The 22,258-nt window shown below is 41.2% G+C and overlaps 1 protein-coding gene across 3 annotated transcripts in view; it reads right to left on the bottom strand.

The window, feature by feature from the left end:
* spidr (scaffold protein involved in DNA repair) overlaps positions 1-22,258 on the bottom strand; it is a 68,756-nt gene that overhangs the window by 41,579 nt on the left and 4,919 nt on the right. For all 3 annotated transcript variants that reach the window (XM_061255406.1, XM_061255409.1, XM_061255407.1), the window contains exons 6-8: positions 15,677-15,897; positions 11,380-11,480; positions 3,974-4,175 (exon numbers count right to left, since the gene is read on the bottom strand). In XM_061255406.1, the coding sequence (XP_061111390.1) occupies positions 3,974-4,175; positions 11,380-11,480; positions 15,677-15,897 (524 nt within the window). The remainder of the gene's footprint in view (positions 1-3,973; positions 4,176-11,379; positions 11,481-15,676; positions 15,898-22,258) is intronic.

The following is a 22,258-nucleotide window of genomic DNA, read 5'->3' as shown; positions in this document are numbered from 1 at the left end:
TTCTTCAGACTGAAAATGTCTTTAGTTGGGCATTCATTTCTGAATTCTATATAAATCAACATGTAGGAAGGCAGAGGCAGCTCTAGGGTTTTGGTGGTGTTCAACAAGAATGAACTGGGGGGGCTGAGGCGGTGGGGTGGGTGGGGGCTAGCGGGTGTGGGCAGTTGTCGGCAATCACAAACCAGGGAATCAGAGAAAGAACAATAAGATGTCTTTTGAAAAAACGGAATTGTGTCCCAATGATGCTTGTGGTCCTGAACAACCACAGAGTTTATACCAGCAGCCGCCTCCGCAGGACGCTCATCATTCGACTACTCTGGGGCTTACCATACTATGAATAAGGCAGGAGACATGTAAACACCTTACTCTGATCATGATACTGTGACTAAGCTGCTAACTGAAGTACCCACAATGGATATACAGACTTTACTTGCATTATTATAGACCTACTGGAACACGTCAACATTTCCAGTAGATTTCTTGGCATGGTCATGACATGTGCATGACTGAGTGTGATCGGTGCTTCTGTCTGCTAACCTTGCTATTAGTCTGACAGGCCCCATGGCGAGTGGGTTGTCCAAAATGACAGGATTAACAATTCTAAATATATAAGCCTGAGAAAACATAACGAGCGACTGAATGCACTCCAGAAGGAATATGCATAAATACAATGACATAAAAATACACTGAATGAAGACTTAAGACGATCTATTACGGCTCTTGAAAACAAAAGTGAATAACAAATTATTTTTCAGGTTCACAAGGTGGCATAGATAGAAACTAGCAAAGGTAATTAATATCAGTGTTCGAGCTGTGAATGTATGGAAATGAACACATTTCTTATTTTTTTTAAAGAGCTGTCGATGTAAGAACAGCTTGGTAAGTGAAATAGAAGAATCAGAGAATATTGGGCCATTGTACTGTATCTAAGCTCAACACAGTGTTTGACAGTCTAAACCAGGGGTTCCTGGTTCTGGGCATCCACTATGTACTAGATGCTGTTTCACATTCAAACAATAATTGCAATTTATAATAAACAGTCAATTTCATGCTTTAATGTCTATTGCAGACAATTCATCCTTACGTCATATGGTCATATTATGCAAGAAATACCCAGGCATGCCATGAACAATAAATGTTGCATAGTCACATCCAAAGTCAGCTCAAGATTAAATGTTTTTGCTGAATGGCAAATGATTCCAATGAAAAGAGATTAGAGGTTTTAAAAGGATGAATTATCGAGTGACAGCTAAAATACGTGCGGCGCTAGCTGCTGAAATGATAGATACCCGAGGCCTCATTCATCAGGCTTGTACAAACAGACTTGTGCACAAGCTGTGTGTACGCTCAATTCCAGGCCAATTTTGTGATTAATCAAATCTCGACTTGACATGGAAAGGTAATTTGAGATCGGGTGTGCGCACCACAAAGACATTGTTGTACCAGTTCATTTCAACAAGAAGCAGGAGAACAATAATGAATAATGTCACACAATCGAAGCGAAGCCGCAACGTATGACTTCAGAATCAAGCTTTACTCTGAAAGTAGTGACACGCACTGCGTAACACATCCTATAAAATAAATGTACCAATATAAGTGAATATCTATAATGTTCTTATATGATCAATATGACCCATAGAATGGCTACCATGAGGAACACATAAGATTACATATTGTTCAACAGTGTATTGCTGTATGCTGAGAAATAATTTCACTTTCACATAAGGACACCTAGATCTCGTATGGGACAGGACTGCAGATGGGAAAATGAAACCCCAGGTTACTCAAACCTTTAGTGGAGTCTAGAGGAGAAATGAATGTTGACTGCATACAGTGCATCCGGAAAGTATTCACAGCGCTTCACTTTTCCCACATTTTGTGATGTTACAGCCTTATTCCAAAATGGAATAAATTCATTTTTTTCCTCAAAATTCTACACACAACAAAGTATTCACAGCCTTCGCTCAATACTTTATTGATGCACCTTTGGCAGCAATTACAGCCTCAAGTCTTTTTGAATATGATGCCACAAGCTTGGCACACCTATCTTTGGGCAGTTTCGCCCATTCCTCTTTGCACCTCTCAAGCTCCATTAGGTTGGATGGGGAGCGTCGGTGCACAGCCATTTTCAGATCTCTCCAGAGATGTTCAATCGGATTCAAGTCCGGGCTCTGGCTGGGCCACTCAAGGACATTCACGGAGTTGTCCTGAAGCCACTCCTTTGATATCTTGGCTGTGTGCTTAGGGTTGTTGTCCTGCTAAAAGATGAACCGTCACCCTAGTCTGAGGTCAAGAGCGCTCTGGAGCAGGTTTTCATCCAGGATGTCTCTGTATATTGCTGCATTCATCTTTCCCTCAATCCTGAATAGTCTCCCAGTTCCTGCCGCTGAAAAACACCCCCACAGCATGATGCTGCCACCACCATGCTTCACTGTACGGATGGTATTGGCCAGGTGATGAGCGGTGCCTGGTTTCCTCCAAACATGACACCTGATTGGTGGATTGCTGCAGAGATAGTTGTCCTTCTGGAAGGTTCTCCTCTCTCCACAGAGGAACACTGGAGCTCTGACAGAGTGACCATCGGGTTCTTGGTCACCTCCCTGACTAAGGCCCTTCTCCCCCGATAGCTCAGTTTAGACGGGCGGCCAGCTCTAGGAAGAGTCCTGGTGGTTCCGAACTTCTTCCATTTACGGATGATGGAGGCCGCTGTGCTTATTGGGACCTTCAAAGCAGAAATTTTTCTGTACCCTTCCCCAGATTTGTGCCTCGAGACAATCCTGTCTCGGAGGTCTACAGACAATTCCTTTGACTTCATGCTTGATTTGTGCTCCGACATGCACTGTCAAGTGTGGGACCTTATATAGACAGGTGTGTGCCTTTCCAAATCATGTCCAATCAACTGAATTTACCACAAGTGGACTCCAATTAAGCTGTAGAAACATCTCAAGGTTGATCAGTGGAAACAGGATGCACCTGAGCTAGTTTTTTATTTTTAATAAATTTGCAAAACATTTTTCACATTGTCATTATGGGGTATTGTGAGTAGAATTTGGAGGAAAAAAATGAATTTAATCAATTTTGGAATAAGGCTGTAACATAACAAAATGTGGAAAAAGTGAAGCGCTGCGAATACTTTCCGGATGCACTGTATGTTGCTCCAAATGTGTGTGTTGTGGTAGCCATATTTACAAAATATAACTTGATTAATTTTCAAAAGCTTTCAGTCAAACTCCCATAATTCTACCATGCCCCATCTTCCAACCTCAACCATTTCTATCAAGCCTTCCCCCAACATCTGAAAGACATTTCTATGAACTATCAGAGCTCAAGGGAAGTATGGAAATGGCTGTGTACACCTTATTTAAAGATAAGAGTTTAAAAGATGTGCACTGTGCAAACATGCTAACCTGCTCGACTGACGGAGACATGTTCTGCATAAATTATGCATTTTTGAACCGCCAGGAGTATGAATGCCAATGCAGATGTCATTTGCATATTAAACAGGATCAGAGTTTGTCCCAACTGTGTAATCAGGAGTGTTTCTAACATGCATCATGCTCTGAGTGTTTGAATTAGGATAGTAAGAACATTATCTTTCGGTTTTTGGGTGATGTTTTTCTTTCAAATACAAAGCAAAGGACAAGGAGTCAAAATGTTTAAAGAAGTGCAAGGGAGAAATGAATTCACTTAAAGGCAGGTTTCAATCATTTTAACTGCTCAGAAATTGGCTGCAGGAAACACTACAAAGCAAGACCAAGCTTGAGAACCCCATCTCTTTAGAGGGGCTGAACGGTCAGTTCTTACATTTTTCTGTTTTCAGCTCAAATGCAATCTACTGACTCAAAAGCAGAGCACCGAAGCTTTAACCGTCTGCCAGGTGGTGACAGTACATCTGAAAAGAGGTCGTGTACAGGACAGCACTTTAACCCCAGTGCCTGGTTGCCAGAGCCTCGGTTAGCAGTGGGACTCCTACCATTGTGGGTACACGTGCACGGTGTCTCCGGGGCTGGGCGCCAGGTGGGCTGCTGTGTCCTTGCTGAAGAGGACCAGGAGCTGCGCTGTGCCAGGCGGGCAGGGGGGGGCGCTGGTCTCGGCCTCCTGACACAAGGCTGCGTGCATGCCACAGTCCTCCCACACGGACAGCAGCTGCAGCGACAGCACGCCAGCTTTGCCACCTGGGGAAGAGAGGAAGAAACCATCACTGTCATAAAAGCTTCCACCAAAGACTGCGATTGCTTGCTTACCAATGGTACCATCAATGGGAGCATCATAACAGTGAGAGCTCCATTATCGAAACCAGCCGTTATGAAAACCTCTTTCCAGCATAAGCATAAAAACTACATAAAACCTTCATGAGCTTTACCACTAGCATGGCCAGCATGGCTGTCAAAAATGTCAAAATAACCTTATTCATACAAATACATGGTCGTGAATGCATTGCCAATCATGGCGCAAAGACGCAATGGCCAAAGCAGCATACAGAAAGTCTTAAATGTTTCTGAGCCATAACACAAACTGAACTGTAACCCAAAAAGACATGATGTAAACACAACCAAAGGGCCTGGTGCAAAAGTTCTACCACCAAGTAAAAAAACTTGCATTGTGGTTTCAAAAATGAAAACCTTATATAAAACAGACTCTTAACTTTTAACTCTTAATATTTCAGTCACTCGATTAGCATTGCCACTTTAATGTGGAATATGAAAATCCTTTATCCTGTAGAGAAACATCTGCACTGTCCACAGGGATTATCCCCAGATGCAAGCACCCCCACTGGCATTAACCCCAACTGACCAGAACCATTACAGAATCTGCAGAAGGTCAATGAAATGCAGTATAGAAACCACAAATGTGCAGAAATTTGTGCAAATACTTATTAATGGGCAAATGCTGAAGAAAGGTCTTTTACAATTGAAATTGTGCAGACCTACTGAAATTGCCAAAACTGATTTTATTTATGTTATAACAAACCTGAAAAGCCCTTCCCCTGTTAAAGGCAGTTGCAGGTAATGCAATAGCTGTTCCAAATTTACCGTGAGAAATACTTGGATAAAAAAAAATCCTTGGCACAATTTCATGCAGGTAAGGGCATGTTTTTACAGAAAGAAGCATGTCTATAATTCTAACAACAGAGTGCTTCTAAAGGCTGTACTTCATCATTATGAGGTAATTTGGGTTGATGTGAAAAAAAAAAAGTTTTATTACTTTCATCTGCAAAAAGAACATCACACCAATTTTATCCAACAATGCAAACACTGAAAGAAGATTCAAATGCAATACATCATGCAGATATATGTTTGACACCCTAAAAGACAAAAAGCAAGGTTATCTTTTCTCCATCTGGCAGCAGTCCCCTAACCTCAGTTGGGACAATTCTGCTATGCCCAAAAGCAATATAATGAGATCATGTGGTTTGTCTTTAAATTCAGGTTCAATCACGTTGAAATCATTTGGTTCCCAGCTGCCACACAATTTTAAGGTACAATAGGTATTTTCGGACTCCTAACGGTCAAGAGAGGAATTTCAGCAACAAACAGGTGACTTCATGCTGACTTTATGAAATGTTGACTTCATTGTGCTACACAACACTATTTATATTTTAGAAGTTTTAACTTTAGTTAACCAAGTATATTACGAGCAAGCCAGTTATTTGTCTATGTAACTAGCTGGCTACATAACGAAGATAAGATAGTCTAGTGCAAACGATGCAACTGTAACTTACAGTTTGAGAGAAATATAGGTTTAGCTAAACATGCCTCAGTATTTGTCGTTACAGACACGACACATAGGTCTCATTTTCTTTGGTTTAACCACATGAGATGTAGGATCTAAGGCTTGTTTGCTGGTGGACTCCGTCACTGCCGATGGGCAAGGTTTATGCCCGTGCACGTTTCAAAATAAGTACACTGCTGGCCTGGTTTGGTTAAAATGGGCCAGGGCTGGTTTGGTTATGGGCCAGGGTTCAGGGAGCCAACAGTGAGAGCACTGCTCACAGCTGCAACGTTTAAAAAAAATGTTTATGTGAGTTTTAAGAAACTGAAAGAATAATCACAATCATAATGTTTAAACAGCTAAAGATACAAGGCAAAACTGCAACAATGGAGCCGCACACAACTTCTCAATTTTGCGTCCACATTTTTAATTTGAAAAGTCCTCAGCTGAGCAGAAGAAAGGAAGTATCTGACAAACTGTCACATAAATTAAATTTATACTGATACAGTTCCTGCATGCATGATGATCTTACATCCTAAAGGCTAGGAAATGACAATGAGATGGTAATGAACAAAGAATGCATCTAACCAGACAGAGATGAGAAATGGGTTATGCAAGACTGGATTTTTAGACCTACTTTCCACAGCGCTAAAGCTATACAAATCGCTGCGCTCACTCAAAAAAAGAAAAAAAAAATTCACAGGTTGTCCGCGTATGGTAGACGAGTATATGGGCTGGCTGATTATACCATATGCCACTGGGCTGCATGTGACACAGCCGCGGAGTTAAAAGATGGAAACTATAAACCCACGCAAGCTGAAAGCTTCCTGTCGCCCTCTGATTACTTTCCTCTCATGGTTAACACAAGAGTCAGTTCGCATTTGGCTTTATCAAAAAAAAACATCTGCATTTCCTGACTGCCTAGTTTCACCATCAACTAGAAAGCTCTAGAAAGCAGAAAACAAATCTATCTCACACACGGATGCCATTGATTCTGCGATTGAAAAGAGAAGTGTTATGAAAAGCATAAGGTAGACAAGAAACTAAGTTTACAAACCATGCAAGGATCCTTTGACAAAATGACAAGTACTGGAAAAACCTACAGTAAGAGATGTTTGTCGGACCATGCTCACAACATGACAGCTAATTTATAAAAAGAACATTCAGAGTCCGCAAATGTACTTTCACATGTACTCCATGTTGGGTTCAATATTCTTGTGCTACATGGTGGCCATATTTCTGCATATGCAATACAGGGGGCTCCAGAATGATTGGCACCCTTAATAAATATGCACAAAAAGTTATATATATATATATATATATATATATAAAAAATATATATTTGGAGGGATTTTTGACCATTTTCACCATGCAGAACTTTTTTGAATCATTTATGTCCTTGGGACACCACCCCCCCCCCCCTCTCATAATTTCAGACCATTTCATTTTCATAGGATTTAAGTCTGAAGACTGAGATGCTCATTGCAGAATATGGTTGTTGTTTTTATCTAACCATGTCTGTGTGGATTTTGATGTATACTTGGAGTTATTGTCCAACTACAACCAAGACCCAGTCAAAGTCTCTACTCAAAGCAAATATAGCAACTGTGGCAGTACCTGAAAACACCAATTATAATCACATGAACATGAGTTCCCATCAGGAGTCTCTTCAAGGTAGCTAGCCAGGTAATAATAAAAATCAGGTTTTTGATTATTTTCAGGCTTTGGGAAGAAGCACGCTATCTACAACTGCACAACACACAGGACACACAGCAAGCAGAGCAAACAGCACTGTCAGAATGTCGCTATGCACCAAGCACAGCAGTTTTCAGTGTTTAGCATCAACGTGCCATGTCCTTCATGATGCCCGAGGAGATCCTTAAAACTTAACGAAACACCATGAAAACAAGCCTGTCTATATTCTTGGAGTCTCTTCAATCCGTTTCTAAGCAGCATGTCTTTTCATGTGCTGCAAATATGTGCATAGTAAAATTCTGACAGTGCTATTAAAATCAATTTATTGTTGTACAATGGTTGTTACTAAGCCAAGAACATACAATGAGGCCCAATGAGGGAGGAGTGCAGAGAAGAGGGAGTGCTGGAAGCTGTGAGGTGTATAATTTGCTCATTGTATTTGATGAGTAGCGACATTGCGGCAGCACAGCAGCACATGTGCTGTGTGCATCTCCAAAGGTTTAAATGTGCTTTTTGCGTAGTCAAAGAGGGTGTAAGCAGGTACGATTATTTATGGATGCTTTCAATGCTCATGCAAGTTTCTTTGTGCGTGTGCTTTCAGATCTAGCTTATGAGAAACCTCTTCAGGCACATAATATATGACAGGCTACTAAATGCACAAGTATAATTATAGCTTTATAATTCTGGACTAAACTATATAATTATATTATACAGACTATTTTGTGGATTATTTTATTATTTTTCCCCCATTGGCAAATGGGGGAACCATTTACATGGTATAGGCAACTGGTAACTCTGAAATTCCCCTCATTTCAATGAACCAAATAATACTATTTTTAAAAATCTCAAAAATAACAAAAAAATGCATCAACGTAAGTATGTGTGAAAATGTATTGAACCACCGGAGAGTTCCGAAAGTCCCTGGAAATAAGACTGTAATACAGGGACAAAACGGTGTAAAGGGGGGCACAGATTCTCAAGATTCTTCTCATGAAAGTATTTCTAACACACCATTAACACCTGGATCATGAACACATTTCTTAAGACCCAAGTGAAAGGTATGGAAGATAATAAGCACTTTCAAAAGATAATATATGATGCAATGTCACATTGTTTGCTAAGAGGAGTAACATATCACCATTTGTTTGCTTTGGTCTCCGATGCACAGAAGAGAGAAAACCAAACCTATACTGTAGTTTCAAAGCGAAACATGCAAACAAAAAGATTCAATCAAGATGAAAAACACATTACTTTATATTCTGGTGTGACAAGAACGACATTGTTCAAAACACGCCTTCCATGTTTCAGATGATTTCATGCTGCAGTAGCAGCTTATTTTCCCTTTCTACTTGATTTAAAAAAATAATAACATTCTGAATTGAGGATATTTATGACACAATTTTGCTAATGTGTTCAGCCATTCATCTCCTAGCCAGCTGACACCACAATCTGAGTTTAGTATCTTCCGAAGAGTAGCTGGACTGTAACTATTTAGCTACCGAGACATAGTCACCCAGCCAACACATCTGAAAGAGGGAGGGACAGTCTATAGGGCTAAACCAACCAAATACAAGCACATGGAAAGGCTTGCAACCCAAAAAAAATTTTTTATTTTTATTTTGTTACAGCAATAGGTCTGACGATGTAGTTTCCATAAAATCCTCAGGCAATCAAGGTGTATCACGTACATGACACCTTATTCTGCAGAATTATGTTAATAATAGGTGACATAGTCTGGCGTGACACTCGCACTTTGAGTCATGTTCTCACGCTCTCATAAGAAATCTCACAGATGTAGACAGGCCTGCCACACAAAGACACATGTCATACCGGTCTTTGCTCTACCTGCACAATTTTCTTTCACTAACCTACATGACGTCAACACAAAGTTGATTAACTGAAAACCACAATTTATTGGCTCTCAAAATTAATTGTATGTTTTTTAAAAGGTATCATTTCTGAAATTACACCAAAAGAAGAGTGCGATTGACGCAAGTACATGTGCACAATTTTCAAATAGAAAATCAGCCAGTTTATTGAAGCAGGCAAACTATTATAAACTGCAAATCATTTTGATGCAAATCATGCACTGTACAAGCAACAGTAGATCTGGTTTTCAACTGCAATAAGGTAAAGCCAACACATTTTTGTTTTGTTCATAGAGGGGTCCTCATGGAGAACATATCCATGTGGAAATCATATAAAGGTTAACTGTAACCATACATTAAACCACAACAATGGTGGTCAGTGCCATCCTTTTAACTAGAGCTTGCTAATAACTACACAGTGATGGGAGAACTTTATAGTCTCCTTCCAGTCAACAGCCATTATTAAAGCCAGGAGAACAAGGTGTGTGGATTCATTGATCAATCAATGACTTAAATTAATCACTGATGCCAGGAGATACCTGGAAAACTGAACTGGAGTCATTTGCGTTCAATACCTTAACTTTATCTGTGGTCACCTGATATGTGCTTAGTCACTTCAGTCTACCAAGCATATTCATCATTTTCCTCGTGCTTGATTAATCCTTAAGCCTTTGTTGAGAAAGGCACTTGAACATCATTTTGTCTAATGTCGGCAGGGTAATGTGACATAACAGCACATTGTAACAAATTAAACTAAAGCAAAGACCTTACCACATTTCCACAAGCATGCATCACTTGTGGCGGTAGTATCAATATAACATTTAGAAGCACTTATATTAAAGTAAATACTTGAATAGGCTACAACCCTGACATTTCCCACTTAATTTATGAATTACTTCTACATTTTCTTTTATAGTGAACAGATAGATAACATTGCTTAATTTTCCATCCATGCCCTTCAAATGTACACTGTAGCACAGATATAAATGACTAAATGCAACAAGGAGTTTGGTAAATTATGCAAATCACAGACAGATTTTTTTATATAAGGCTAATCAGACTAAAAAGGAACCAAAGGTCACAATACATGGTATTAGGATTATGATCCGTCACATGCACAAATAGCCATGTTAAACATGTTAAAGGTCAACATCACTCTGCACGCACGCACACGCGCATGTGCACACGCGCACACATGCGCACGCACGCATGTGTGTGCGTGACCTTAACGGTAACCCATTTCAATTGCTATAATAGATTTCTAATGGCGTTTCTGTAATGGCCATCGTAGCATTACACCTTGGCTGGGCTCTCCCCTCGATAGCCGGGTTCCCCCTGAGATTTCCTCCCAGAGTTGTTTTTCTTCCTCACTACTGGTTTTAGGGTTTCTCCCCCCACTGGGGAGTTTTTTTTTTTTTTTAACCTAATGTGCTTGGTATTTGGGGATTCAGGTCTGGTGTTTGCCATTCTGTTACTCTGCAAAGTGTCTTTGTGACAGCCTTCTGTAAAAATGGCTATACAAGATAAAATTGAGTTGAACTGAATCTCTTGGAACAGGGTTGGGCAGCCCTAGCCGTGGAGTAAATGAAGCTCACGCAATGTGGAGCTTTCGCCTCCCACTGCAAGTCACAAGACAGCCATCACCAGCCAGTCAGACCACAGGAGGTAAAACACTTATTTAGAAGCACTTATAGTAAAGTAAATACTTGAATAGGCTACAACCTTGACATTTCCCACTTAATTTATGAATTACTTCTACATTTTCTTTTATAGTAAACAGACAGATAACATTGCTTAATTTTCCACCAATGCCCTTCAAATGTACACTGTAGCACAGATATAAATGACTAAATGCAACAAGGAGTTTGGTAAATTATGCAAATCACAGATACATATAAAGTTTTTTTTTTATATAAGGCTAATCAGACTAAAAAGGAACCAAAGGTCACAATACATGGTATTAGGATTATGATCCGTCACATGCACAAATAGCCATGTTAAACACGTTAAAGGTCAACATCATTCTGCACGCACACGCGCATGTGCACACACGCACACACGCATGCACACACGCGCGTGAGCGAGCAAGCGAGCCCCTGCTTACCCGCTGGGGTTGTACAGTCGGAGATGGACTGGTGCCTCCAGAAGCTGATGGCAGATCTCTGTCTGCACTGCAGGCGACTCAGTCTCTCTGCCAGACCCCCCCTGCAGGAACACACACGTATCATTACATTGTGCAAATGAAGAGAACACTCTCAATCACATTCCTCACATCGGCCATGTAGCGCAGGTTTCCAGCAATCACAGTCTCAAAAGGCAACAATTTCTGAATTGGGGCGGCCCAACCCCGTTACTGAGGATCTACCATGCTATCGGTTTTCAATTCAACCCCAATCAGTCACAAATGATTCCACTACTACTGAGGTTTGGAGTGAAAACCCACAGGACAGTCCATCTCTGTCCACTCAAGCCCTGTCCCTCGTCCTGAGGTCACGGACCGCTGCAGCCCTGTTCCTCCCCTGGTCCATTCCCCCACGCCTCGACACATCCTGAAGCTACAGATAAGTCAGCGGGCCTTTCTAAACTGCTTCTCCTCATTTGCAACTGTTCCAGCTAGCCGGGTTCCTCCAGAGATTTCCTCCCAGAGTTTTTTTTCTTCCTCACTACTGGTTTTAGGGTTTCTCCCCCCACTGGGGAGTTTTTTTTTTTTTTTTTTAACCTAATGTGCTTGGTATTTGGGGATTCAGGTCTGGTGTTTGCCGTTCTGTTACTCTGCAAAGTGTCTTTGTGACAGCCTTCTGTAAAAAGGGCTATGCAAGATAAAATTGAATTGAATTGAATCTCTTGGAACAGGGTTGGGCAGCCCTAGCCGTGGAGTAAATGAAGCTCACGCAATGTGGAGCTTTTGCCTCCCACTGCAAGTCACAAGACAGCCATCACCAGCCAGTCGGACCACAGGAGGTAATTTTGGCCAATCAATCAAACGGCTATTCATGCGAACCGCATCCGCTATATGATATTTGTTCTTAGTGAACTTACCCTTCAGCATCAACACTCAAGTCCTACACACTCATTGTTTTCCTCGCTCAGTGCTAAAGTTTCCCCAGTGTTACAACACCCTGCATTACATCCACAATACTTCAACTCGGCCTAGTTAATATGAAGACTTTGCCGTCTTCATGTGAAACGCCAGTTTGCTTCTTCAGCGCTGTAGAAGAGGGCTCAGGAGGGAGTCTCCATCAGCCCTGTGGGTCTCCTCACCTTCCAGCCTGGAGTTACTGCTTTCAATTAAAAAGCCATAGAGGGCTGGCCCATACATGAAGGTCAATCACCTCCAAAGAGACAGCAAGTCTGCCTGCAGCAGGGCTGGCGTTACCGTGAAGCCCCCCTCCATTAAACTGATTCATTGGTAAGGCTTTTTCATACAAGTAGAGGTCCTGATTTACAAGAGGAAAGGGAACGGGAAGCTGATAATTCATTGCCCATTACACTCTGGCATTCTGGCTTTCCCTGGAATAAATAACATTTAGAGTGTGGCGCCCCAGAAGTTGTCATTTATTCCCGAAAACTGCAAATGGGGACTTTACACTCCTTGAATGCTTTCCTTGTTCGCGGTGTTGATTAGTGCAATAATTTGGAGAAAAGGTACATCCTATCAAAGATAAATTTGCTGTATTTAGTTCAGAATGGGACTCATGTAGTTCATGTAGAATGCAGCTCAGATTGTGGGACTTACTCCACCCTTTTGGTCATAGATTAGACATGAAATTTTCCAAGAGAAAACCCAGCATTAATCTTTACCTTTTCAATTCTATGAAAAGACTGATATGTAAAAACTATTTACAAACCTAGTATCAAACCACAAAGTCATTCAGGATGAACATATTGCTGGCAGTGATCAAATGACAGTTTCTAATTATGGATCCTAATTCCAATAAAATAAGTTAGTCTATGTGCTGTAGCAGAAAGCATGTGGTGGGTTTGAAAACATATTGTTTTCATTTTAATAGGCCTCAGCATTCCATCAAATGCAAATATTTGTAGTCCCTGTATGGTTATCATTTATAATAGCAAATACTGACTGGTTCAGGAAGAAGCATTTTCAAAGTGGAAAATCTGGTGTTTTTCAACTGAAAATGCAGGACTGACATATGTGGTCTATAGTGGGTTGGGGGGATAGAGTACTTCTTTCTGACTGCTAAAGCATTTTTAAAAACTAAGCAAATGTATATAATCGGTTCCCATCTTAAGGCAGTCATTTATACCTTGCGCAAAAGGCAGGGTTAAAAGTACTAGATGAGATTAAAAGTACTACAGCCAAAACAATATGGGATTCAAAAACACTGCTTGGACATAGATACTGTTTCAGGTCCTACTGTATATCAATTGGATTCAAGTCAGGACTTTGACATGGGGACCTTAAAACTGTTTCTTTTCAGCAATTCAGATGTGGACTTGCCTTTGTTTTCCACCATTGTCTTGGAGCATAACCTAATCAAACTACAGCTTCAGCTCACAGACAGACGACGAGACGTTCTCCTTATGAATTTTCTGATAGAGGAGAATTCATGGTTCCTTGAGAGAAGTCGTTCAGGTCCCAAGGTCCCATGTTTGACTGTTGGTATGATGCTTTTACTGTGAAAAAGCTGTGTGTTTATTTGCATTGCACCATACATATTAGGTGTCATCCAAAACCTTCCACTTTTGATGCATCTGTCCGTAGAGCTTGTGGATCATCCTTTTGGCATAAGTCATTTTTACAAATTTGAGACTAGCACTCTCCCATGAATACCATGTTCGCCCTGTCTATTCTTATTGTGGATTCATGAACACAGACCTTAGGTGAGCCAAGAGGCCTGCAATTCTCAGGATATTCTTCTGGGATAACAATAATCTGTATCCACTCAAAAACTGAAAATCTTTTCAGTGAGAAAATAATTCTTCCACTTCCACTGTGTTTGAGCTTCTGTAACTTTGTTTTAGCAATAGAGTAAATCTTGAACCCCAAAGGGCTACCTTTCAGAAGAGACCAGAATTATCGATGCAGTCAAAGGGGTTCAAGAATCATAACCATTTTATTTTGGGCATGTAATCTTCAAGATTGTGTTAAGAAAAGGGGCGATACTTAAAGGGTTAAAGAGCACAATTGTTTTCAGCAGTGTTTAGTATAATAGGAGTGGTTTCTCTCGTACCAAATTAGCACATTAGCATGATTACTTAAAGGTCCCATGTTGTTCCACTTCCCTTGCTATGTGGATTATAAAGGACTTCAAGGAAACGCAGTCCCCAATAAATCCACACAATCTGTATGTAAGAAATGTGCATTTAAACAAGCCATTCCGTGAAGTTATGACATCACAAGCAGTTTGTTGGAGCCAGCCAGCCAGTCATTAAGCAGCCTGGTCTTGGTAAAGCCCATGAGAGGCGCAGGAGAATGGAGATGCAAAAGTTGATTGATTTTTTCGGAACTTGAAATCACACAAATGTCTTCTTACGGATATCAGGACCTAAAATAAAACACTGTAAAGATGTACAATCTGGTACCTTTAAGGATGAGGTAACAGTGTCCTACTGAAAATGTGCAAAGTTTAAAATACATTAAAAAAAATTCAAATGGTGATAGTAATTTGAGAAATGTAATGCTATCTTTGTAAATAAAAGTATCAGTTTTCTTCAACATTATTTTCTCGAAACGCACTCTAGATCCCACTACCTTGCCACCTTGGACGACCAAAACTGATATAGTTCATAAATGCAAGTATCAGCCCCGATATATCAGTCATCCGTCAGACAGTACACCTATTTTTAGGTTCAGTCTTGCTCTAGATACACGTACTGCACATGCACAAGTTACACGGTGAGAGTCAGGAACTCTGTACCTTCAATCCACCCGGTTCTTGTAAATATTGACAGATAAATATGTGATAACGCGATTCAGCAGCACACTTTATCTATCAGGAACAATGCTGCTAAGGACAAAATGTACCATCTAGTGCCAAGTTAAAATTGCACCTGACTGTAAATTCTGTAGTTGACCTCATGACAAAGACCTGTGTGTGACTTCGATCACATTCAATAGGAGAGCTGATTACTAAATACAATCAGATGGGCACACAGTGTACATAGAACTGAGACTTTGGCCAGCAGCTGATTGACCCAGATACTGTTCACTGGAGTACACATTGGGGAGGGAGGGAGACAAGAGCTTAAGCTCACAATGAAGGGTCATATGTGCACAGTCACTAAAAATGCTATCAATCTGCCCTCCGCGCTTTCAAATTTAATCATGTGTGATGTCAGTGGGAGGAATCCCAGCACCGAGACCAGGCAGCCACAGGAACAGGCAGCCAAATCAAATCAAAGTACACAAACTTAAAAAGTTGAAATTTAGAGATGGACACCTTAGAAATTTCTTCTTTTTAGTGGAGTCTTCTGGGGACTTGATGTGGCTGCTGTCTTGTTTCTGAGGCGTCCGGAGCATTGCCTGTGCGGACCTGACCCAGTCACTGGCAGACCTGCTGTTGTTCCCGCCTGGTTTCCAGGAAACGTGTTCACATCTGGCCTGGGCCGCACGCTCGGTTCTCTCACCGTCAGAGAAGTCCGAGATCTCCGCATCTGGAGCCTAGGCGGAAACAGACCATTTCATTCACAATTCCACACCGTGCGGTCAACAGAAATTGTCTCACCCGAGACGTGCCGTTTTTGTAAACATCAGGGTTGAATGTAGCCGAATGAAACACCTATCATGACAGATGACTTAACTGTATCCTACTTTTTTATTGCTTTATGTTTCTAGAGCAAATATTGGGTATTGTAAGAAGAAAAAAAAAAAATAGTAAAAAAATTTTTTAGTTGGTTGGTTGTTAAGACAGTGGACTGTCTTTGCCTTTTTTAGAATAATGCTAATTACAGTAGGATCCCGTTTAAACTGTAAAGTACACCAAAGCATTTTCACCTGTGGGTGTGTGTGGGTGTCTGTGTGTGTGTGTGTACAGATAAGAGGAAGAGACTGTGAGGAGAGTAATTTTATGTTACGAGACTTAGAAGAACGCAAAAGATAGCTACGTGGAAAAAGTGCGTGCGGACTTGTGGGAAAGAAGATTTGTGTGCAACACTTGCAGAAACACAAGCCATACCGTGGCGCTACATCTTCGTTATCGTTATGACAATCATCATTATTACCATCTTTGCGGTTGCAGTGCGGCCCACCTGAACGTCTCACAGAACCAGTTCCCGTGGAAAAATCCCAGTCACACCTTCCTTCATGTGTAGACAAGGCCCGCATTCCAGGGCCGTCAGCCTCCACACCCGCCAGCCTACGCGCTCTCTTATTTGAATGAACTTGACCCAGCTGGGCACGGTGCCAGGAGACGTCACACACCAACCAGCTACAGAGAACACTATGTTCCTGGACCCGGCTCAAAAATGTGTTCACCCTGTGCAGCTCTTTGCCTATCAAACCTCTTCATTAGCTTGTTTCACTGAACAAACAGTAGTAAATTCGATTTATGGTCTCCCAGTCAGGGCCGCGTTAACCCCATTTGCTGGATGGCTACAGCATAGACCTGGCTGGGAAAGGCTTAAACAGAAAAATAATAACAATTGAATCACAGTGTTGCCTGACTTGCCCTGGGATAAGCCTGTGCACAGTGGCAGGACATGAGTTAACAAAATGTGACCATGATTTAATTTATTTATTGTATCATTTTTTTTTCCACAATCCCCTTTAATACAAACACACGCATATAAACATTACATTCATAAATATTTTTTTAAAATAAGCTTTGCCAAAGTAGAATGACTGTCTGATATTATTTAGCATTTACTGCTGTATCTTCTGCCTAAACCTTCCTTCAGTAACGTAGGGCTGTGCAGAGCAGTATGCCCGTTTTATAGTGGTATGGTTTTAATGAAGCCTTGTGCCTCTCCCATGTGACAGAGCTCCTAAAGGGCGTTTGAGGACTCTTGAGCAGAACTGGACATTTGAGAGGCACAGCTGTGCATTTCATCTTTTTTGTTATCAGTGCATCAAGTTACTCTGTCTCGCTGTGATTTATCAAACAATAGCCAATAAAACCAGAGTTAACATAGGCAGATTTACTGGGCAATGGCTCTCAACATGCAGTCTTAATGGACTGTAATCAAACATGTTTTCATTTTGTAAAAAAAAAAGAAAAAAGAATCACAACCAAGAGAAAACAGAAAACAAAAACAATATTGTGTCCTGCTAACTGCCATCTGCACCCTCAGCTAATATTCTTCTCCTTACTACCATCTGTACATACAGCTAGTATCATTCTCCCTATAGCCGTCTGTACATACTGCTAGTATCATTCTCCCTATAGGCATCTGTAGATACTGATAGTGTCATTCTCCCTATAGCCATCTGTACATACTGCTAGTATCATTCTCCCTATAGCCATCTGTAGATACTGATAGTGTCATTCTCCCTATAGCCATCTGTAGATACTGCTAGTATCATTGTCCCTATAGCCATCTGTACATACAGATGGCTATCTGTAGCGGCCTGTAACGTAGTGGTAAATGACTGGGACACACAAGGTTGGTGGTTCTAATCCCAGCGTAGCCACAATAAGATCTGCACAGCTGTTGGGCCCTTGAGCAAGGCCCTTAACCCTGCATTGCTCCAGGGCAGGATTGTCTCCTGCTTAGTCTAATCAACTGTACGTCGCTCTGGATAAAAGCGTCTGCCAAATTCCATTAATGTAATGTAATGTAATCCCTTCATGGTAAATGGTAAATGGGAAATGGTTGGCATTTATATAGCGCCTTTATCCAAAGCGCTGTACAATTGATGCTTCTCATTCACCCATTCATACGCACACCAATGGCGATTGGCTGCCATGCAAGGCACCGACCAGCTCGTCAGGAGCATTTGGGGGTTAGGTGTCTTGCTCAGGGACACTTCGACACCGGTAACCCTCCGACTGCCAGACGACTGCTCTTACTGCCGGAGTACAAAGTACTCATCTTCTAATGGCATGATAATGCACCATGCATACATCTTGTGCTCAGAGAGTGGGTATACACTGCGCCTTCAGAAATAATTCACCCCCACCCCAAATGCAGATGAAACCACATTAAGCTATACTTTCACAGCACACCTTTACACACACCATCATTAACAACAACAATAATACAGCCCTTCGGCTATAACAGCAAGAGGCTGTAGTTTCACCCAGGGAGGAGGTGTCTCCACTGGTTGGGCCAACTACCCGTGTCAGAAGAGCGTGAAGGGCATTCTACTGAGATGACTGAAAAGAAGCTCCGGCAGGTGGTGCATACTCCCTGGGAAGAATGTGCGTTCATCTGAACTCAAACATTCAAAAAGAATGAAATGGAATCACAAATATACTGAATTCTCACATATACAATGTCAATGGGAACAGAGGAGATGTGGAAACATGAAGTTGGATATAAATGAAGATAAACCTGCCAGCTGACAATTTCAAAACAATTTTGGAGCAAAAAATAATTCATTAAATGGACATTTTTGAAAAGGGTTATTTATGACCAAAATACTTGATTTCGGTAGTGAGGATATGAAATATGACTAACATGAAATACAATGAATAGCAGCTGTCACATTATTGTCCCAGTCGCCAGTTTGAGAGGTGAATTAGTGCATCCCCAAATTGCCATCAGCAAAAAGATCCTCTGTTCACTGCTTACTCACAGGACAGTACTGGTAGTGTAAAGGGAGTTTATATCAACATCATCTTCAACTTAGACTGAAAAAGCACCTGTTAGTGTCTGCCCTGGTTGCCCAGGTTGTTGAAAATATAAATATAATATAAATAAATATAATGCACACCTAGCCATTACCTTCTCCGCACAGAACTGCAGAAAGCTGATCATGGCTACATTATTTTGTATGTCTTGTTTGCATTATGTTAAGCATGAACATGAGCTTATGAAGAGATGAATAATAAAATGCTGCATCATAGCTGAATGAAGCTGTATGAAGAAGCAGTACGGTAGACATTACAGGATGTTCGTATTAAAAACCCTGGAACAGAACAGAGTGATCACCATCACGATGAGGGATAGCAAAAGATAACATCTCTTATCTCGCCCAATGGCAGGCCTCATATTTTGACATTTTTAGGGCAGGGTCACTTTGGCACCAAGGCTAAATCAAAAGGTGGTAAGGACAAAACTTCAATTTCTTATGATGGCATAAAAGCAGGAAAACAGGTTGTAAAGCCATTCGATAACAGCCAGCAGGGGCAAAAGTGTCTGTCAAGCTGCCTTTCATAATGACAGCTCGTTGGACGGATCGTGATCCACAGTACAAATTGACAGCGAGAGGGATCTCCAACAGTCGTTGATCATCAGGATCTGGAAATCTTTACTCAACGATGCCCTTTCTGCGTGCTCTCTGGTTATGTGGATTTAGCTGTACATGTTTAGCTGGCATGTTGACCTATCATATGTGATCTCCACTGCCCTGTGCCAGACAGGGTAGAACTTACATTTTTAGCCTTTTAGAGAATCTTTCACCATGACAAAAGCTGGAGAGATGCTGCCGCAAGCGTACAGCCAAATGATGAATGATAAGCTAAAATAGTAGTTGCACTGAAATATCTTCCACAACAGCCTAAATCCTTGGTTAATTGCTTTTGTGTATTGTGTACTGAATATCAATTCAGCCAGAGAAACAAGGATATGCACCTCTGGCAAGCAGAGGCATTTAGGACACAATGCAGCTCAGTAAAGTGAAGCAGAGGCATTTAGGACACAGAGCAGCTCAGTAAACTGAAGCAGAGGCATTTTGGACACAGAGCAGTTCAGTAAACTGAAGCAGAGGCATTTAGGACACAATGCAGCTCAGTAAAGTGAAGCAGAGGCATTTAGGACACAGAGCAGTTCAGTAAACTGAAGCAGAGGCATTTAGGACACAATGCAGCTCAGTAAAGTGAAGCAGAGGCATTTAGGACACAGAGCAGCTCAGTAAAGTGAAGCAGAGGCATTTAGGACACAGAGCAGTTCAGTAAACTGAAGCAGAGGCATTTAGGACACAATGCAGCTCAGTAAAGTGAAGCAGAGGCATTTAGGACACAATGCAGCTCAGTAAAGTGAAGCAGAGGCATTTAGGACACAGAGCAGTTCAGTAAAATGAAGCAGAGGGATTTAGGACACAGAGCAGCTCAGTAAACTGAAGCAGAGGCATTTTGGACACAGAGCAGCTTAGTAAACTGAAGCAGAGGCATTTAGGACACACCTCAGTAGCTGTTGAGATTCATGCTTGTAGTAGCTGAGGGCGGAAGTCAGAGAGTCTTTGTGGAATCCCGAACCACATGCGCTGGGTTCAGTGAGGTCAGGGGTCGACCAAAGCTGACTGCTGCAAATTTAAAGGTGACAAGGGGAAGTGGCCTTGGCTGTGTATCTTCTGCAGTCATTAGAGTTAATGCAATGCAGGAATGTAGAATTAAACCTACTTGAAGTTCACTATATGAGCCATATAAATCTGTCTTACATGGGCTGCCTTTTGAAAACTCGGAAAATGCTTTAAACCGAAAATCAATTACCAAAGCAAAAATACACTCATTTTAAACCATCTGACAAATTAACTGAGGTGCTAAGAAACCCTAAACGCAACACTTCATTCAGTTCTTTCAGAAAGACCAAACCAAAGGACTCAAACATTCAATCAACTGAAATTCAACAAAATGATATGCATGATAACAGTAAAAACTGAATGATGCAAAGGAAAAGACACAAATTGCATCAACACTTGTTCCTATATGATTTCCTGGATGTAGTTAATATTATGAGTCATTAATCATGACTGAATTTGGCTACTGAAAACCAGACAAATTTCGGAATGAATTGACAGTGCAGTCCAAGTGACACATCTCCTGATAATTCAAACATACTGTATGAAACGTGACCTTTGTTCTTGAAGCACATGTCACATTTAATCTCTACAAGCGTTCTCATGCCAGCCTTGCCTTTGACAAATACAGTGGGCGGGATTTACGTGAGTGACGCCAGGTGACCTGCCTGTCTGACTCATACCGTAAACTGACTTCCTTAACCACGTACATACAAGCACAATGGTAGAGATGTCACAGACAGACAGCCGATTACTCACGTCAAGTGCCACGAGTCTAACTTTAACAGGTTTCATTTTCCAAGGGGTTGGCCTGTTTTCGTGAAGCGCTACTTTAAATTAAGTGGATTTAGACGTCAGAGAAAATATAGTATATGTGCTCAGTAAGCCCTCCAATTATGTATCAGCATTCATTAGCGTAATGCCTGTAGGTTTTATAGTACAGGTGTTTTGAGACTGGTCACTAGAGGAAAAAAGCTGATAGAAACTAAACTGAAAGCTATTAGATTGTGAGTAAGAGGTATCAGCCATCAACCTCAGGAAATGTTAATAAGTACGTCAATTTGTTTCCAACAGTTCAACATACCGTATCTGTCACAAATGCAATGAATATCAAGATGGAGAAGGTATTAGGTCATTCAGATTTTATGGATTTGAGAGAAACCAAATGGGCAGGATGTTTGCCAGTTTCAGCCCTCTGTGAGCTTAAGTCGCTGAGTTCACGCTGGGCAATTGAAAGGGTTACCTCAAATCTAGATTTCTACATCTGCACATTCACTTTACTGAAAACATGCAGCGCGGGCTCTTGGGTGGCGCATCGAGCTAACGCTCCAGTTCTAAGAGCAGCGAAGAGCTTTGTGATCCAATCCCTACACCCCAAATAATAACTGGGACTGGGAATACCGCAAAGCCGCAGTCTGCACAGGGACCTTAAAAGGATGTGGAGATAACCACAAAATGATCTCCTTCCATAAAGCAACTGCAACAATTCACGGTCAGCTCTGTTTGCGGATAGATGGTGTGCATTATTGAGAGTGTACAGTATTTCATTAAAAAACATATGGAGCCGGTTGGCTTGTTACTTGGTCAAGGATTTATGTTAGTCAAATCTTCAAAATTAAACTCA

Source organism: Conger conger, chromosome 9 (genome assembly GCF_963514075.1).
Source record: "Conger conger chromosome 9, fConCon1.1, whole genome shotgun sequence".
Taxonomy (NCBI): domain Eukaryota; kingdom Metazoa; phylum Chordata; class Actinopteri; order Anguilliformes; family Congridae; genus Conger; species Conger conger.
The sequence above is the reverse complement of the archived record's forward strand: the minus strand, read 5'-3'. Positions and strand labels throughout refer to the sequence as shown.